This window comes from Cibotium barometz, chromosome 47 (genome assembly GCF_041138505.1).
Source record: "Cibotium barometz isolate CiBa-2024 chromosome 47, ASM4113850v1, whole genome shotgun sequence".
NCBI lineage: Eukaryota > Viridiplantae > Streptophyta > Polypodiopsida > Cyatheales > Cibotiaceae > Cibotium > Cibotium barometz.
This window is the reverse complement of record NC_141092.1, coordinates 45,674,533-45,689,060: the sequence shown is the minus strand read 5'-3', so window position 1 is coordinate 45,689,060 and position 14,528 is coordinate 45,674,533. Positions and strand designations below refer to the sequence as shown.

Below are 14,528 nucleotides of genomic sequence, written 5' to 3'. Positions count from 1 at the left end.
GATCACTAAGCAATTGCCCATCACCCTCATAAATAGGTTTTTTAATTAAATTTTCTTCAGCTGAGACCTCATCTCAGTAAGAGAAAGAATGCCATGTGTCCAACTCTGAAGGTAGGACTTTTTCTCACAAGATCTGTAGGAATTGTGCATACATGCATGACAATAGCAAGACAATTTCCTTTCCTTGATCTATGTCACATCATGATTGTTGCAAAATCCCCGAATGCTATGCAAAGATTGAGATCCTTGGACCCTTGCACATCCCCATGTCTTGGTCTTGTCCACATCGCCAACCTTTATCTCCCAAAAAAACTCTTTTAATTTGTCTTTCCTTGCTCTGCTGCACTTGTCATTGAATTTGACCAAAAATTGCACTACATCAGCTACACACCTCAATATCACGCCATCGGTCTTAAGCTGCTCATGTGTAAGGGACCTTTTAATCATTGTATACCTGCACCATCATGTTCCCCTTTGTCATGGCCTGATCCAAAAAAGTTACAAGTCATCTCTACATTTGTGAGAGCAAGGAAACTTGCAAACCAAGTCATCTCAGAGAATAGGTTCTAAAAATGCAAACTCCGACAGATTTCGAGCTGATTTGCTGAAAATTTTCCATGCCCCCATTTTTAGAGGAATATTCTCATGTGAAATCCTTAGAGGGCCCCAAAATGAGCCTAACATAGATTGGCATGTTTTCAAAGTTTACATATTTAGAGAGAGAGAGAGAGAGAGAGAGAGAGAGAGAGAGAGAGAGGGGTCATATATTCGCATGCTTTTAAAGTGTACATATATATATATAAGGAGTCATTTATTAATGGCATGTTGATTTGAAGTGTACATATAATTAGAGAGAGAGACAATGTATAGAGCAAACGACACTACAAATATTTATTTAAAATTGAGAGGCTTGCCAAGATGGGAACAAGGTGCAAGTTCCTCGTGGCCTAAGAAAGTTTTGCAAATGTGTAAGGGAGGTAGTTTTGTGTACATGAAGATTGAAGCTAAAAAAAACGCTCATTTACTACAACGCACTTGATTACTCTACCCAAAGATCTGATTAAGAATGGTAGCAAGCCTAACTCCTCCACTAGTAGAATATATCAAGAATATACCTTTGTATTGATATTAGGGCCATGGATCTTGACATAGACTCATTGCAATGCATACATGGATTTTATTCAAGACATAATTGATGAAGGGAGACCCTAACTAATCACACCAATACATTGATTTCGTTACTATATAATTTTTCGTAATTGTTGGATTAAAAATTTTAACTAGAATTTGCATAATCAATAACCATCATGTATTGCTTGCAGCATTGCTCTCTCCTCTTGGGTTTGGGAGATTATTCGAGTGTTTCATGACTAACGCTCTCAGGTTTGGTGTATTATCTTAGGGTCATGTATAATCACAATTATAACCACGTTTGTAAAACCATGTGCGTACAACGAGATGGCAAATCACTTCTCACTCTCCCTTCTCTCTCTAAACTACACGGTTAAGTTTCATAGATATACATGCCAAAAACCAAAACCAATAGCCATTTTGGAGCAAGTCATATTTTGATGTTATATTAATGGAGTATGGTAGGTTCCTACTCTTATATTTTGCCTCTTTGAATCATGTGTGTATCTCTCCTTAATACATTTTCTAGCTTGGGTAGTTGGTTTTTATTGATGTATAAGGATACTTGTGTTCTATCTTTTATATGTGTGAAAAGTATTATTTCAATGGTTTGTACCTTTATAAAACAGTTGGATAAAATGGGGCTAGTGCAAATTTCCCCATTTTTCTCTTGAAAAACATTGCTACTCAGTTAGTGTAGCTATTTTTCTCACAAATTCACTAGCGGAAACAAAGAGCCATTGAGAGGAGGGGTCATAAATTGGCATGTTTTCAAAGTGTACACACACACACACACACACACACACACATATATATATATAGAGAGAGAGAGAGAGGAGGGGTCATAATATTAATGGTAGTTAATTTTGAACTACACACACACACACACACACACACACACACACACACACACACACACACACACACACACATATATATAGAGAGAGAGAGAGAGAGAGTAAAGGAGAGTACAAATATTTATTAAAAATCAAGAGGTTTGTTAGGTGGGGACAAGGTGCAAGTTCCTCGTGGCCTAAGAAAGTTTGCAAATGTCACAAATGTAAGGGAGGTAGTCACTATGTACATGAAGATTGAAGCTGAAAAAACATGCTCATTTACTAGAACCCACTTGATTACTCTGCCCAAAGATCCGATTAAGAATGGCAGCAAGCCTCACTCCTCCCTCAGAAAGTTGTTGCTCAACAATAGGTAGGCGTGATAAGAAGTAGTCATCTGCATCAATAGGGCCAGAAGTGTGTAAAAAAATGATAAATCAATAGATTAGTTGGGTTTCTATAATCGACTACTCTTACACACTCATGAGAGCCTTTAACAGTGTTTTTTTTTTGTGTTGCAAAGGATATTTTTATTTTATTTTTAGTGAGAGAATGGATAGATCACAAGCCATTTAGGCATGCAGGAGGAGGGGCAGGTATTGAACCCAAGCCGTTGCGGTGTAGGACAAGAGCCCTTACTAATGGGCTATCCCCCCCACCTCACCTTCAACAATGTTGCATTACATCTAGTACTAGTCCATTATCATATAATTAATGTAATATAATTAAAACTATCTATCTATCTATTAACCATGGACAACCAAGACACAAGGAGAGGAGAGAAAAAAGAAATCTTGGATTTCTAAAAAATAAGAGGAAAAAATCCCTTCCATTGACCTTTTGTATTCCGATTGACCCTTTGTATTCAAAAAAGAAATCCAGGTTTTTAAAAAATAAAAGAAAAAAATCCTTTCCATTGACCCTTTGTATTTCATTCTTGCGTTTCGTTTCTTAATGTCTTTTACATACCACAACAACACGCAGGTTGAGTACTAGTCATTTAATTAATAAAATAAAATTAATTGCCATATTCATTAATTATCACGTAATTAATGTATATGGAAATTATAACATTAATTATAAGTATATTTTGTCCATTATTATCTTGTAATTATTTCAATCTTCACCTGTTAGCACTGCTCCCTGGGCTGCATCTTTGTAAGCCCACCTGCATGCCATTTTTATACTTGCTCTGGCATAACTGCATTATAACATAGAGATTAATATCAAATCAAAAATTTAGTGATTGTTTTGAAGCTGTTTTTCTCTGGATTAATGCCATGTTTAATCTCATAATCTCGGATTTAAATGTTGAATTTATTTTTAAAAATTTTATTACAAAAAAACAAGAGACGCCTTACGCATCTGGGCATGCAATTTCACCAGAGTGACAGAGTTCCCACTTGGACGCAACCTCCCAATTTTCCTAGAAACATACAATTTGACAATAAACAAAGCGCATTTGTTTAATTGTGAAATAAAAATCAATATATTGATCTCTTACTGTGAGGTTTGTGCTCAGGCTCTCCACCATCGCGTCAAGGTCTGAATCGTAGTATCTATCTTTTGCTGTGTCGATAATTGAGCTGTCCCAAACCTAAACACAATTTAAATCTTTTAATCATCACTAAATACTGATCAAAATTCGGATTATCAATCATTTTTTTGTGGGTTTATTACATGGTGTAGATTCGCCTTCCGCCTGTACCAGCGCAATTCAATGGAGTTTCCGCCTTCATCTCCCGCATAACCCACATGCAGCGGCTGTAATTAATTATATCGTCAGCTACATTAAAACAACTAATTGGCTTCACTAATTAACAAACGCGTTGCAAATAATCAGCAATCACTGATTATCGTTTCTAGTCAGATCGTTATTAACCTGATGAATGTCTCCAATAAGGTGCGCCAGGAAAAGGAGCGCAACGGTCAGATTGTCTGCACACGCGATATCAAATCAAAACGTGTCTCCTTGTTAACTAACTAATTACTGATTAATCTCACTAGTTGTGTGTGGATTACTGACATTGCGACTGGTTTTCAGATCCGTAAGTTGCTAGCTGGGCTGTGAAATTGTTGATTCCACCAGCTACGCACATGTCCGGATCCCCATGCGCATCATGGCAATCACCTGTGTTCAAGAAAATGGTTAAAAGTGAATAATTATTCAACCAAGTTTATGAAACACTTCAAGACTAAGTTGTGAATATATATATATATATATATATAACCAAAATAAAAATCTCACTATATATATATTTATATACACACATCTAAGGCCAACTCAAATTTTTGAAAATTCTTCCCAAAATGGTAGAAGAATGGAAAAAAACTTCTTCCTATTTTTATAATTATTCTACCTAGGTATGAAGAATTCAATGCTTGTTCAAAGTTATGGTATGCTCTCTTCAACCCTTCAAAGATTGATTTATGTAAGGTGAATCACTAAAAAATAAAAAATAGTTTCTTGAACACTACGCTCAGGTTTCTCAATTCTTGAACACACTTAGCTAAGGTTTCTTGAACACTAAGCTAAGGTTGCTCAATTCTTGTGGAAAGACATTTCAAACTAGCTAGCCTCGATTTCAAAGGGGCTCCTTTTCCTTGTCAACACTAGCCAATTATATATGTCAAAGCTTGGCCACTGCATGTATCTCTTAGATCTTTGTCATCCACTTTTAAGACACCTTTAGAGAGGAGCTTGGTAACTCCATAGCTTTGTCATCCACTTTTAAGACACATGATCAACAGAGGAAATGGATGATAGATGTGAAACAATGCCTTGAGCTCAATTCCTATGGAAAGAGATTACAACCAACTAGCCTCTATTTCCAAGGGGCTCCTTTTCCTCAAGAGTAGCCAATTATATATGTCAAAGCTTGGTCACTACATGTATCTTCCATATCTTTGTCATCCACTTTTAAGACACATCTCAAGAAAGGAAATGGATGATAGCTTGGTAACTACATGCATCTTCCATTTCTTTGTCATCCACTTTTAAGACACATCAAGAGGGGAAATGGATGATAGATGTGAAACAATGCCTTGAGCCCATATCGTCAAAGTATCATTAAACACCACCAATATACTGTGAGAAATTCAGGGCTCCAAAGGTTTATGCAGACCATTCCTTCTTTCACAAATTATTTTTTTCTTTGATAAGCATCTAGTGCCCATGACATCCAAATGCAAAAAGACCTGGATTTGCATTTAATAATAGTACAAGATACCATTTTATTTCCATCTTGACCTCATCAACCATAATTTGTTTTTATGTTGTGAAAAACGATTTAGTTGCAGAGACATTTGTGAGGGATTGTTAAGCTTCTTGACAAAAATCTATATGTAATTCGTGTCTTACTTTTTATATAATTGTTATAGTCTTCTTTATTAAAACAAGAAAGTTCTTCTTTATAATTATTCTAGAACCGAAGAATGAAGAATTTAATGTGTGTTCAAAATTATGATGTTCTCTTTAACGCTTCAATCCATGCTAAAAAGGATTTATGTAAGGTTTAGTAAAAAATAGTTTCTTGATTTAGGGATGTAATGTGTATTCCATGGAGGTTATCCCTTTGTGATGGGCAAGGTTGTGTCTACACCCTTGGAGAAATGCCATCCAAACAAAGCCGATTGACGTGTAGTCAAGATATGAGGGCTTGTGACTTGGGGAGTGAATATCCCCAGAGACCCCCATTGGTATTGTGGCTACTTTGCAATCACAAGTTGCAAGGCCTTCGAGCAAGAAGACCAAGCCGCCTCTAGGTGGGTACCTAATCGTAAAAACTACATCTACCCAAGAAAAAAATATATGCCATCCAGATGACTTCCTCAATACTCTCAGCCTTCATATGTGGCAAGTGTTCAACAAACTATTATAATATCAATGCAATGAAACTCCTCAAAATTATAACTAGCATCTACATCTGGTGGGGCATCGGGCTGCCATGGACATCAAAGATTGTGACCTATCACACGTGCATAGTCCTAGCAATTACTATGCAAGTTGCTTCTATGATGACAACCTGCCAAGGAGCTGCCAAGCAACTTGTTATGTGACCTATTGATGGCTAGGAGAATGTGTGATGTAACTTTCTTCCATTTAAAAAAAATACCTACATGAAAGGGTGGCATGCTTATTGGAGTGGTTGGCTTGAAAGGAAGCTATAGGGTTTGGTTGGTTTTCCTCAAGTGAATTTTTCCTTTGATTTTTAAAAGGTTACATTTGAAGCTTCTCTCTCTCTCTCTCTCTCTCTCTCTCTCTCTCTCTCACACACACACACACACACACACACACACAACCCCTTTAATTCCTCCCTAATTAAATTTCCATGCAAGATTTTTCTTCTTCTTCTTTGCTTCTTTTGCCACCGTTTTTTGTCCAGCTGATTAATTGATGTTTTAGAAAGGTGATTATTGTGATGAAAAGGAGATTATGTTTAATACGAGGATTACGTTTGTGACTGTAGGTGCATTGGAAGTCCGGGGTGTTGATGTAGTGGAGGCCGCCGCTCCAGTGGAACTCCTTTGTCCGGCGGACGGTGTCCGGCCACCCACACAGTTTGGCCAGCCGCCCGCCTGCATACTCCGGCAGAAGCTCCTTAACCGCCTCTGCAGTGGCGTCGCTAAAGAGAGACTGCAAAATATTGCCCAACCAGTCAAAAACCATGGTAATGACAATCACCCAAAGCGCACACACACGCACGCACGCACATGCACCCACACACACACACACGCACACACACACAGCAGTTTCAGTCGTGCCTCAGCTAGCGCACACGTGATATAGTGGCCCTCGGTGCCCCAGCCATGTACAACTACTAGCTGAGAAGGGATCAGCGCCATGAAGGAGAACAGCAGGATTAGAGGCGTAGCAGCGTGATAATTAGTGCAATTAGCCATTGTATTCTAGATTCACACTAATGACAAAGTATAATTATGCTGCTAATCGAGAAATCGAGGCTAATACGAGTGTGCGGCAAGTACTAATTGATCAATTAAGAAGCTGTGACAATACACACAGCTCAGTTACATGCAGGTGATGGGTTATGTAGGCGATAGAATGGTGCAGGAGTAGATGTCGTGTACTTCCTGCGTTACGTTAATGAAGCTTAGAAGCTATCCCTGCCGTTGACGCGCACCACACGCACACGAGACTCGTTCGCGTATTAATTTTACTATAACATAGCGTGTAAAGTACCCTAATAATAATTAATTGGTGTAGTGTGTTCTATTGAATAATTAATTGTTGTTCTATTGAATAATTAATTGTTGTAGTGTGCTCTATGATATTATGGTTGCGTCTTGGTTTGTAGGAAATTCGGCAGATTCCAATGCATGGATCCGCATCTCGGTGCTCTGGCCATCCTCATTGTAACCCATGGTGTCTCTGAACGATTCTCTATCTATATCTATACATATATGTAGGAGACTACTTTGCCCCTTGCCACATGGCATAAAAGGATTCCTCCATGTATTTGGTAGCAAAAAATATATATATATATATAAAGAGATAATTTATTGGAGGTGTATCATATTTTGGCCCTTGCAACCCATCGAAGATGGGTCAAGCTACTTGTATTATATAAAGGAAGAGTTTCACATAGCTGCCACATGGCAAGAATTTGGAGGTTCGGGAAGGGGAAGAGGAGGTTTGAGGAGATTCAGGACGAATTTGAATTTGGAGGTCTCAAAAGAAATGCTTCCCATGGGTCTGCCCACTAGTCAATAATAAAAAACACAAGTCAATAAATAAGCTAAAGGGAAAGAGGAGTGTATGTGTATTTCATATGTGGTTACTCGTGTTGATTTGGGGAGTAGGGGTGTTATATGTCATGCAATTACCAATGTTGCTTTTGAGAAGAGGAGTTTATATTTCTTCATCGAACGTATTATTGGGTGTGTAGTTGTAAAGTCTCACCTTTGAAGTATGTAAAGACCCACTTCTCACATGACTGATGATGATGAGACGGAAGGATTTGTCTTGTTAAGCCTTACAGAAAGTCTTAAACCTTTATTGTAAACTCTAGACAAATTAAATTAATTAAGCAATATCATAACACACAAGTCATTATCATGTTGATGATTTAAATAAGTCATCTTAGCAAGTAAACTCCACCGATGTGTCTCCTATGCTAATTATTAGTAGGCTATAATGGGTGCTAATTGTATACCATGTCCTTTAGAAGCTAACTCATAACTACCTCCCTATGGCTAGCTAGCTTGGGAATCAATGGGGCTAGATAATCCATCACCATTATAGCTTAATGACCTATCATGTAAACAAAAAGTTGTCACCAATTGATGTGGCCCCTCAAGTGTCCACATCTCTAAATTGTTTTGCTTCTTTCTAGAGACTTCTTCACTTGTTTCCTTTTTACAAATCAAATCTATTGTGAAAATAACCTTTGCCCAATGAACCATAAAACAAATTCAACCATATAAATGTGTGTTAAACAATCCTAAAATGGGATTGATCATGGTGATAGATATAGATTAAGCAACATAATGGTGGATTAAACCACACTAAGAACTCCATAAGAGAGAGAGAGAGAGAGAGAGAGAGAGAGAGAGAGAGGGATTGCACACTTAACACTCAATTCTATTGCATATCTCAAGTGAACCATACAATGATATAGGCTTTCTAGCCTTATCCCACTTTACACATCATCATCCATGTGGCAACTCCTTTTCCACTCTTTTGGTTAACACTTACACACTGAATATTATTACTAGTACTATGAAGGAAGGGCACTTCTATCTTGGGGTTTATCAATATTACATGTGGCATTCTTATCTTGTCACAATATCTTGCACCTCTAGGGTGCTTTCCCACATACACACATCACCGCGATTACATCTCTCAACAATGTGCATGATCCTCCTCAACAACACAATAACCATCACCATAACTTCCACACCTGCCCTTTGTGAGTGACGGGTTTCCCTTGGGGTGTGCTAGGGCATTCAAGCTCATAACTGAGATAAACTAGCCTATTATCGCATGCCATAGAGCTTAGAGTCACCTTCACTAACTAAAAGAATCCCGACACCTAAGCTAATATCCACAAACAGACATAAAGGGAAAGTCCATGCCCTTACAAGCATTCTTTGCACATAGCAAGTTGAAGAGTGCACTCTTTCTCTCTACACATAGATTACAAATAGATTCATTTCATATGGTTGGCCATTTACATCCACAAAGGTTACAAGATATTTGATAAATCAATGATGCCCGATCCAAAATGGTCCATTAGCAAGCATGGCAATTATGACTTCAAATGTGCAGAACTCCATGTAGCCACATCACAAGATTTATAGCATCACAAAGAATACATTTTGTAATGTCACCATGGGAATAGTTTTTGGATTTTAAAATGTACATATTTTTCCTTTAGCATAAGGCATATTACACTGAGGAGAATGTAGGTGAAAATATTGAGATTGTTAGAACCCCAACTTGATTCATACATGATCACACAACAATGCTATCCATTTATCTTTCTAAAAAAAGAACCCTTTTCTCTTAACAACATTTGAACATGAGCCTTAATCCACTTAAACATTAGCATACACCAATGGCTTAATAAGCCTTAATCAATTTAATTTCATGGTGTCTCCAAAAACTAACAGCCTCTCTAGATCAAGATCTATACTCTTGATTTTAGCCACAACCAAGTGTTAACGTTATACATGCCTAGATAAACTTGCATTTACTTAAGATCACCTACTACTATTTCCAACTACAAGGATCTGGATGAGTACTAAAGAAATGAAATACTTCATAGATGATCCATTTGTGCCTCATGTTAGGTGATGTAGCTACCTACTTAGTTGCTCGCCTACTATTTAGCTTGAGGCATTAGGTGGCATATTAACCTAGCCTAAATTACCCAATATTATAACTACCATGGTTTGCCTATGGGTGGTTTGCAAGATGAGGGTACTCACTTTCGTTCCTCTCTCTAAAATTGGGACATCGACGCTACTCGGGCGGAGTACCTGGATCGTGATATCACCATCAATTAAAACATGACACGTGCCTCCCGAGCCTAAAGCACCATATCTCGAACGAGATACCAACTAATGTCACATGAGCAGGTTTCAAGTCACCATCCATGTCACTGCCACCACATTATCTCTATCGAGATATGCATGCCACTCGGATCCACATCAATGCCATAGTGGATCCCCCTCAACATGCCCGCTCAGATGTACATTCAGCATATTCAATGATGCTATCTCCACCATCCACATATCTCAAATGAGATAAGCAAGTATCATCTCGACCATTGACAAATCTCGTTTGAGGTATAGAGATGTGATCTCATCCGTCCACATATCTCATTCAAGATACCAAGATGAAATCGAAGCGTTGAAAAACCTCAAACAAGATACATCTACACAATCCAACCAGTCCATTTGCACACATTTGAAGATGTGATCCCAGCTGTTTATATATCTCGATCGAGGTATGAAGTGAATCTCGACCGTCGATCGTGGTACTCACCCAAAATCTAAGCCGTCCACCTACCTCGAACGAGGTACTTAATTCAAACACAAGTCAATAAATAAGCTAAAGGTAAAGAGGAGAGTATGTGTTCCATATGTTGTTACTCGTGTCGATTTGGGGAGTAGGGGTGTTATATGTCATGCAATTACCAATGTTGCTTTTGAGAAGAGGGGTTTATATTTCTTCATCGAATGTATTATTGGGTGTGTAGTTGTAAAGTCTCACCTTTGAAGTATGTAAAGACCCACTTCTCACATGACTGATGATGATGATACAGAAGGATTTGTCTTGTTAAGCCTTACAAAAAGTCTTAAACCTTTATTGTGAACTCTAGACAAATTAAATTATTAAGCAATATCATAACACACAAGTCATTATCATGTTGATGATTTAAATAAGTCATCTTAGCAAGTAAACTCCACCGATGTGTCTCCTATGCTAATTATTAGTAGGCTATAATGGGTGCTAATTGTATACCATGTCAATTAGAAGCTAACTCATAACTACCTTCCTATGGCTAGCTAGCTTGGGAATCAATGGGGCTAGATAATCCATCACCATTATAGCTTAATGACCTATCATGTAAACAAAAAGTTGTCACCAATTGATGTGGCCCCTCAAGTGTCCACATCTCTGAATTGTTTTGCTTCTTTCTAGAGACTTCTTCACTTGTTTCCTTTTTATAAATCAAATCTATTGTGAAAATAACCTTTGCCCAATGAACCATAAAACAAATTCAACCATATAAATGTGTGTTAAACAATCCTAAAATGGGATTGATCATGGTGATACATATAGATTAAGCAACATAATTAAGGTGGATTAAACCACACTAAGAACTCCATAAGAGAGAGAGAGAGAGAGAGAGAGAGAGAGAGAGAGAGAGAGAGAGAGATTGCACACTCAACACTCAATTCTATTACATATCTCAAGTGAACCATACAATGATATAGGCTTTCTAGCCTTATCCCACTTTACACATCATCATCCATGTGGCAACTCCTTTTCCACTCTTTTGGTTAACACTGGACATCGACGCAACTCGGGCGGAGTACCTCGATCGTGATATCACCATCAATTAAAACACGACACGTGTCTCCCGAGCCTAAAGCGCCATATCTCGAACGAGATACCAACTTACGCCACATGAGCAAGTCCGGGTTTCAAGTCACCATCCATGTCACCGCCGCCACCACATTATCTCGATTGAGATATGCATGCCACTCGGATCCACATCAATGCCATAGTGGATCCCCCTCAAATGTACATTCAGCATATTCAATGATGCTATCTCCACCATCCACATATCTCCACCATCCACATATCTCAAACGAGATAAGGAAGTATCATCTCGACCATTGACAAATCTCGTTTGAGGTATAGAGATGTGATCTCATCCGTCCACATATCTCATTCAAGATACCAAGATGAAATCGAAGCGTTGAAAAACCTCAAACAAGATACGTCTACACAATCCAACCCGTCCATTCGCACACATTTGAAGATGTGATCCCAGCTGTTTATATATCTCGATCGAGGTATGAAGTGAATCTCGACCATCAAACATACCTCTATTGTGGTACTCACCCAAAATCTAAGCCGTCCACGTACCTCGAACACGAGGTACTTAATTCAAATCGCAATCGTCGATCCCTCACCAACCCTAAAATCAAATGCATATCTTGACCGTTTGTCTCACTAACCCTAAAACCGCGTGTACATCCGGAGAGCGTACATCTTACAAACCCTAAAATGCATACCACCGAACCTCGATTGAGGTTATAAAACCATAAAGTTTTTTTTTCGCCTTATTCTCACACATCGTTTTCACTCCCCTTGCTCTCTTGATTTGGATTAGCAATTAGTGGGTATTGTTTTATAGCTCCATTAGTGCTACTTAGCACTAGCATTGGACCTTTCACATTGGCCTTTCACATTGACCTGCCCATTTGTGTTAGGCTTAGGTTCTAGCATGGAATCACGCGAGGAGGGCCGCTCGTCTATTGTGGATCTCATCGCGCAGATAGACTGCAAGTCAGCGACTATCTGTAGGATTGCTAGAGACACACCGTCTACATTACATATCATGTCGGCCGGACTTGGAGGTGATGCTATCGTCCCTTTGTAGCCTTCACGATATTGTTTATGTAGATGAGTGGATAGCCCACCATTGCACTGCTCCTGTGTCACATAGCCTGACATATCGTCAGGTCAGTGACCTTGGTCCGATTAGGGATGGAGCCTACTGAGACCTTTTCCTTGATAGCCATGGGATGCAGCTAGGGTGGAGAAGCTCCTTACTATTTCACGGTGTTTGCATCCTCGTATGGCGGCACATATCTATAATCGATATGTTGCCGCATATGGGAGGATGCCGAACAACCGCCAGATTTCCATATACTTCGCCAAACAACTATATGCGGAGTTTGTCTTAGGGGAGGAGGTGGATTACACTAGCCATCGACCCGGTGGCAGTACTGGGCTGAGGCTGTCTCCAGGACCAGGGTAGGCGGCCTCCACGAGCCCTTCGTGTAGCTGCTCTACAGATCCTGCATTTGTGCCTTTGTCGCGACAGTCGAGGCTCTTGGCATCCAGGTGGGTATCGATGTATGGAGTACCACATAGAGAGCATCCAACACGTGGTGTGCTTGTTCTAAGATTGATACCGATTACAGATGTTGAGGTATTTATACTTTATAACTTCTTAAGTTTTTTCATTGTCATTTGTTTACATGTTTATAGGTACTTTTTTATATTGTCAAAAATGAGCGGCATGGTTGATTGTGTCATGTAGGGTCCCAAACCTACCAGTGAGAGACTCACTCAGGAGTTGATAGAGGCGAGAGCGGAGATTGACTGCCTTAGAGCTGCATTGCGGATGGCAGAGGCAACCACTGCAAAGGTATGCCATGCGAGAGAGTCTGACATCCAACAGGTAGGTCTCTCTTGTATGTAAAAGAGTTATAATTAAGGTCTAAAGTTATAAATTTCTTTAAGTAATACCTAATGAGAGAGACTAATCAATTATTTGTATACTCTACTTTTTGAGCAGGCTGAGACTGAGGTAGAGAGTTCTAGAGCTGAGACAGAGTAGCACATGATTATGGAGTGAATTGCACAACATAGGATACAGCAGTTTTGATGCTGCATGTTCGGGAGTTCCATAGATCTTCAGACATGACAGTGCCTTACTTGCCTCTATATCCATAGCCTGTTTATAGAGGTTTTTTGACAACCTCTCCCTCAAGATGCACCACCATTCCTCCACGATGCCTGCTGTGCTCTATGCCTTGAGGAAATTGACAGTACTACTTGTGGATATGCTCTGGGATGTGGATATTTTTTCTATTTGTCTTGCATCACCAAGAGCTAGTACGCTTCTCGGCATGTCCATCTTGCCACGCACGCATCGACCTAGCAACATACAGAGTTTTGGGCATTAACGATCTTCACCCAGGCTTCGCTCGAGTAGATGCTAGGGCTAGCAAGCCACTTGATTTTACCTCAACTACTAACTTAAGACTCGATGCCCCGATGACAGAGAACAGGAACCTGAGGTGACTCCAGATATTGAGTGGAGTACACACGAGTTTGATGCATATCAGAAAGTCCTTTAGGAGAGCCAGCTCACAGCACAGAGCATGTGGGTGAGGCTGGTCCTAGTGGCACCTTGGGTGATGGTGCTAGCATTAGTGTTGCTTCTCATTGAGTAGTGTGTCCTTATAGAGCAGAGGAGCTTACACACACAGAGTGGCAGGCATGTACCATTGCCAATTACAGATTCTGGGTTTATAAATAGAGACGTCTTGCAGCAGCATGACGTAGAGAGAGGGAGAGGGCTATAGTAGCTTATGGGACTCGTGAGCTCCTGAGTACACCAGCACTAGCTTATGATCGTGCCTTTGAGGTAGACCTCCCTGCAGATATTCAACGACCCCCGTTAGCCGGCGGTGGCCAGAGCCTCCTCGACATGCACAACAGCGTCGATGCACACGTCAACCACCAATCAGAGATGACGATATTGATTGCGTTCCTGTTGATAGAGCGAG

The 14,528-nt window shown here is 39.6% G+C and overlaps 1 protein-coding gene across 1 annotated transcript; it reads right to left on the bottom strand.

Moving 5' to 3' along the window:
* Nucleotides 1–2,094: 2,094 nt before the first annotated feature.
* Nucleotides 2,095–7,006, bottom strand: LOC147611754 (endonuclease 2-like). Its single transcript, XM_086784800.1, has 9 exons — nt 6,732–7,006; nt 6,423–6,603; nt 3,994–4,098; nt 3,850–3,905; nt 3,648–3,731; nt 3,472–3,564; nt 3,329–3,393; nt 3,095–3,168; nt 2,095–2,364 (listed from the first exon to the last, which is right to left on the bottom strand). The coding sequence occupies exons 1-9, from the start codon at nt 6,867–6,869 to the stop codon at nt 2,243–2,245; spliced, it is 918 nt and encodes a 305-aa protein (XP_086640926.1). The 5' UTR covers nt 6,870–7,006; the 3' UTR covers nt 2,095–2,242.
* Between the last annotated feature and the right edge of the window lie 7,522 nt (nt 7,007–14,528).

Coding starts and splice junctions, on each gene's coding strand:
- LOC147611754 (XM_086784800.1), bottom strand. CDS start 6,869: ATGGCTAATTGCACTAATTATCACGCTGCTACGCCTCTAATCCTGCTG. Junction 4,099..6,422: donor ATGCACCTACAGTCACAAAC/GTAATCCTCGTA, acceptor TCTTGAACACAG/GTGATTGCCATGATGCGCAT. Junction 3,394..3,471: donor GCCTGAGCACAAACCTCACA/GTAAGAGATCAA, acceptor GTATGTTTCTAG/GAAAATTGGGAGGTTGCGTC.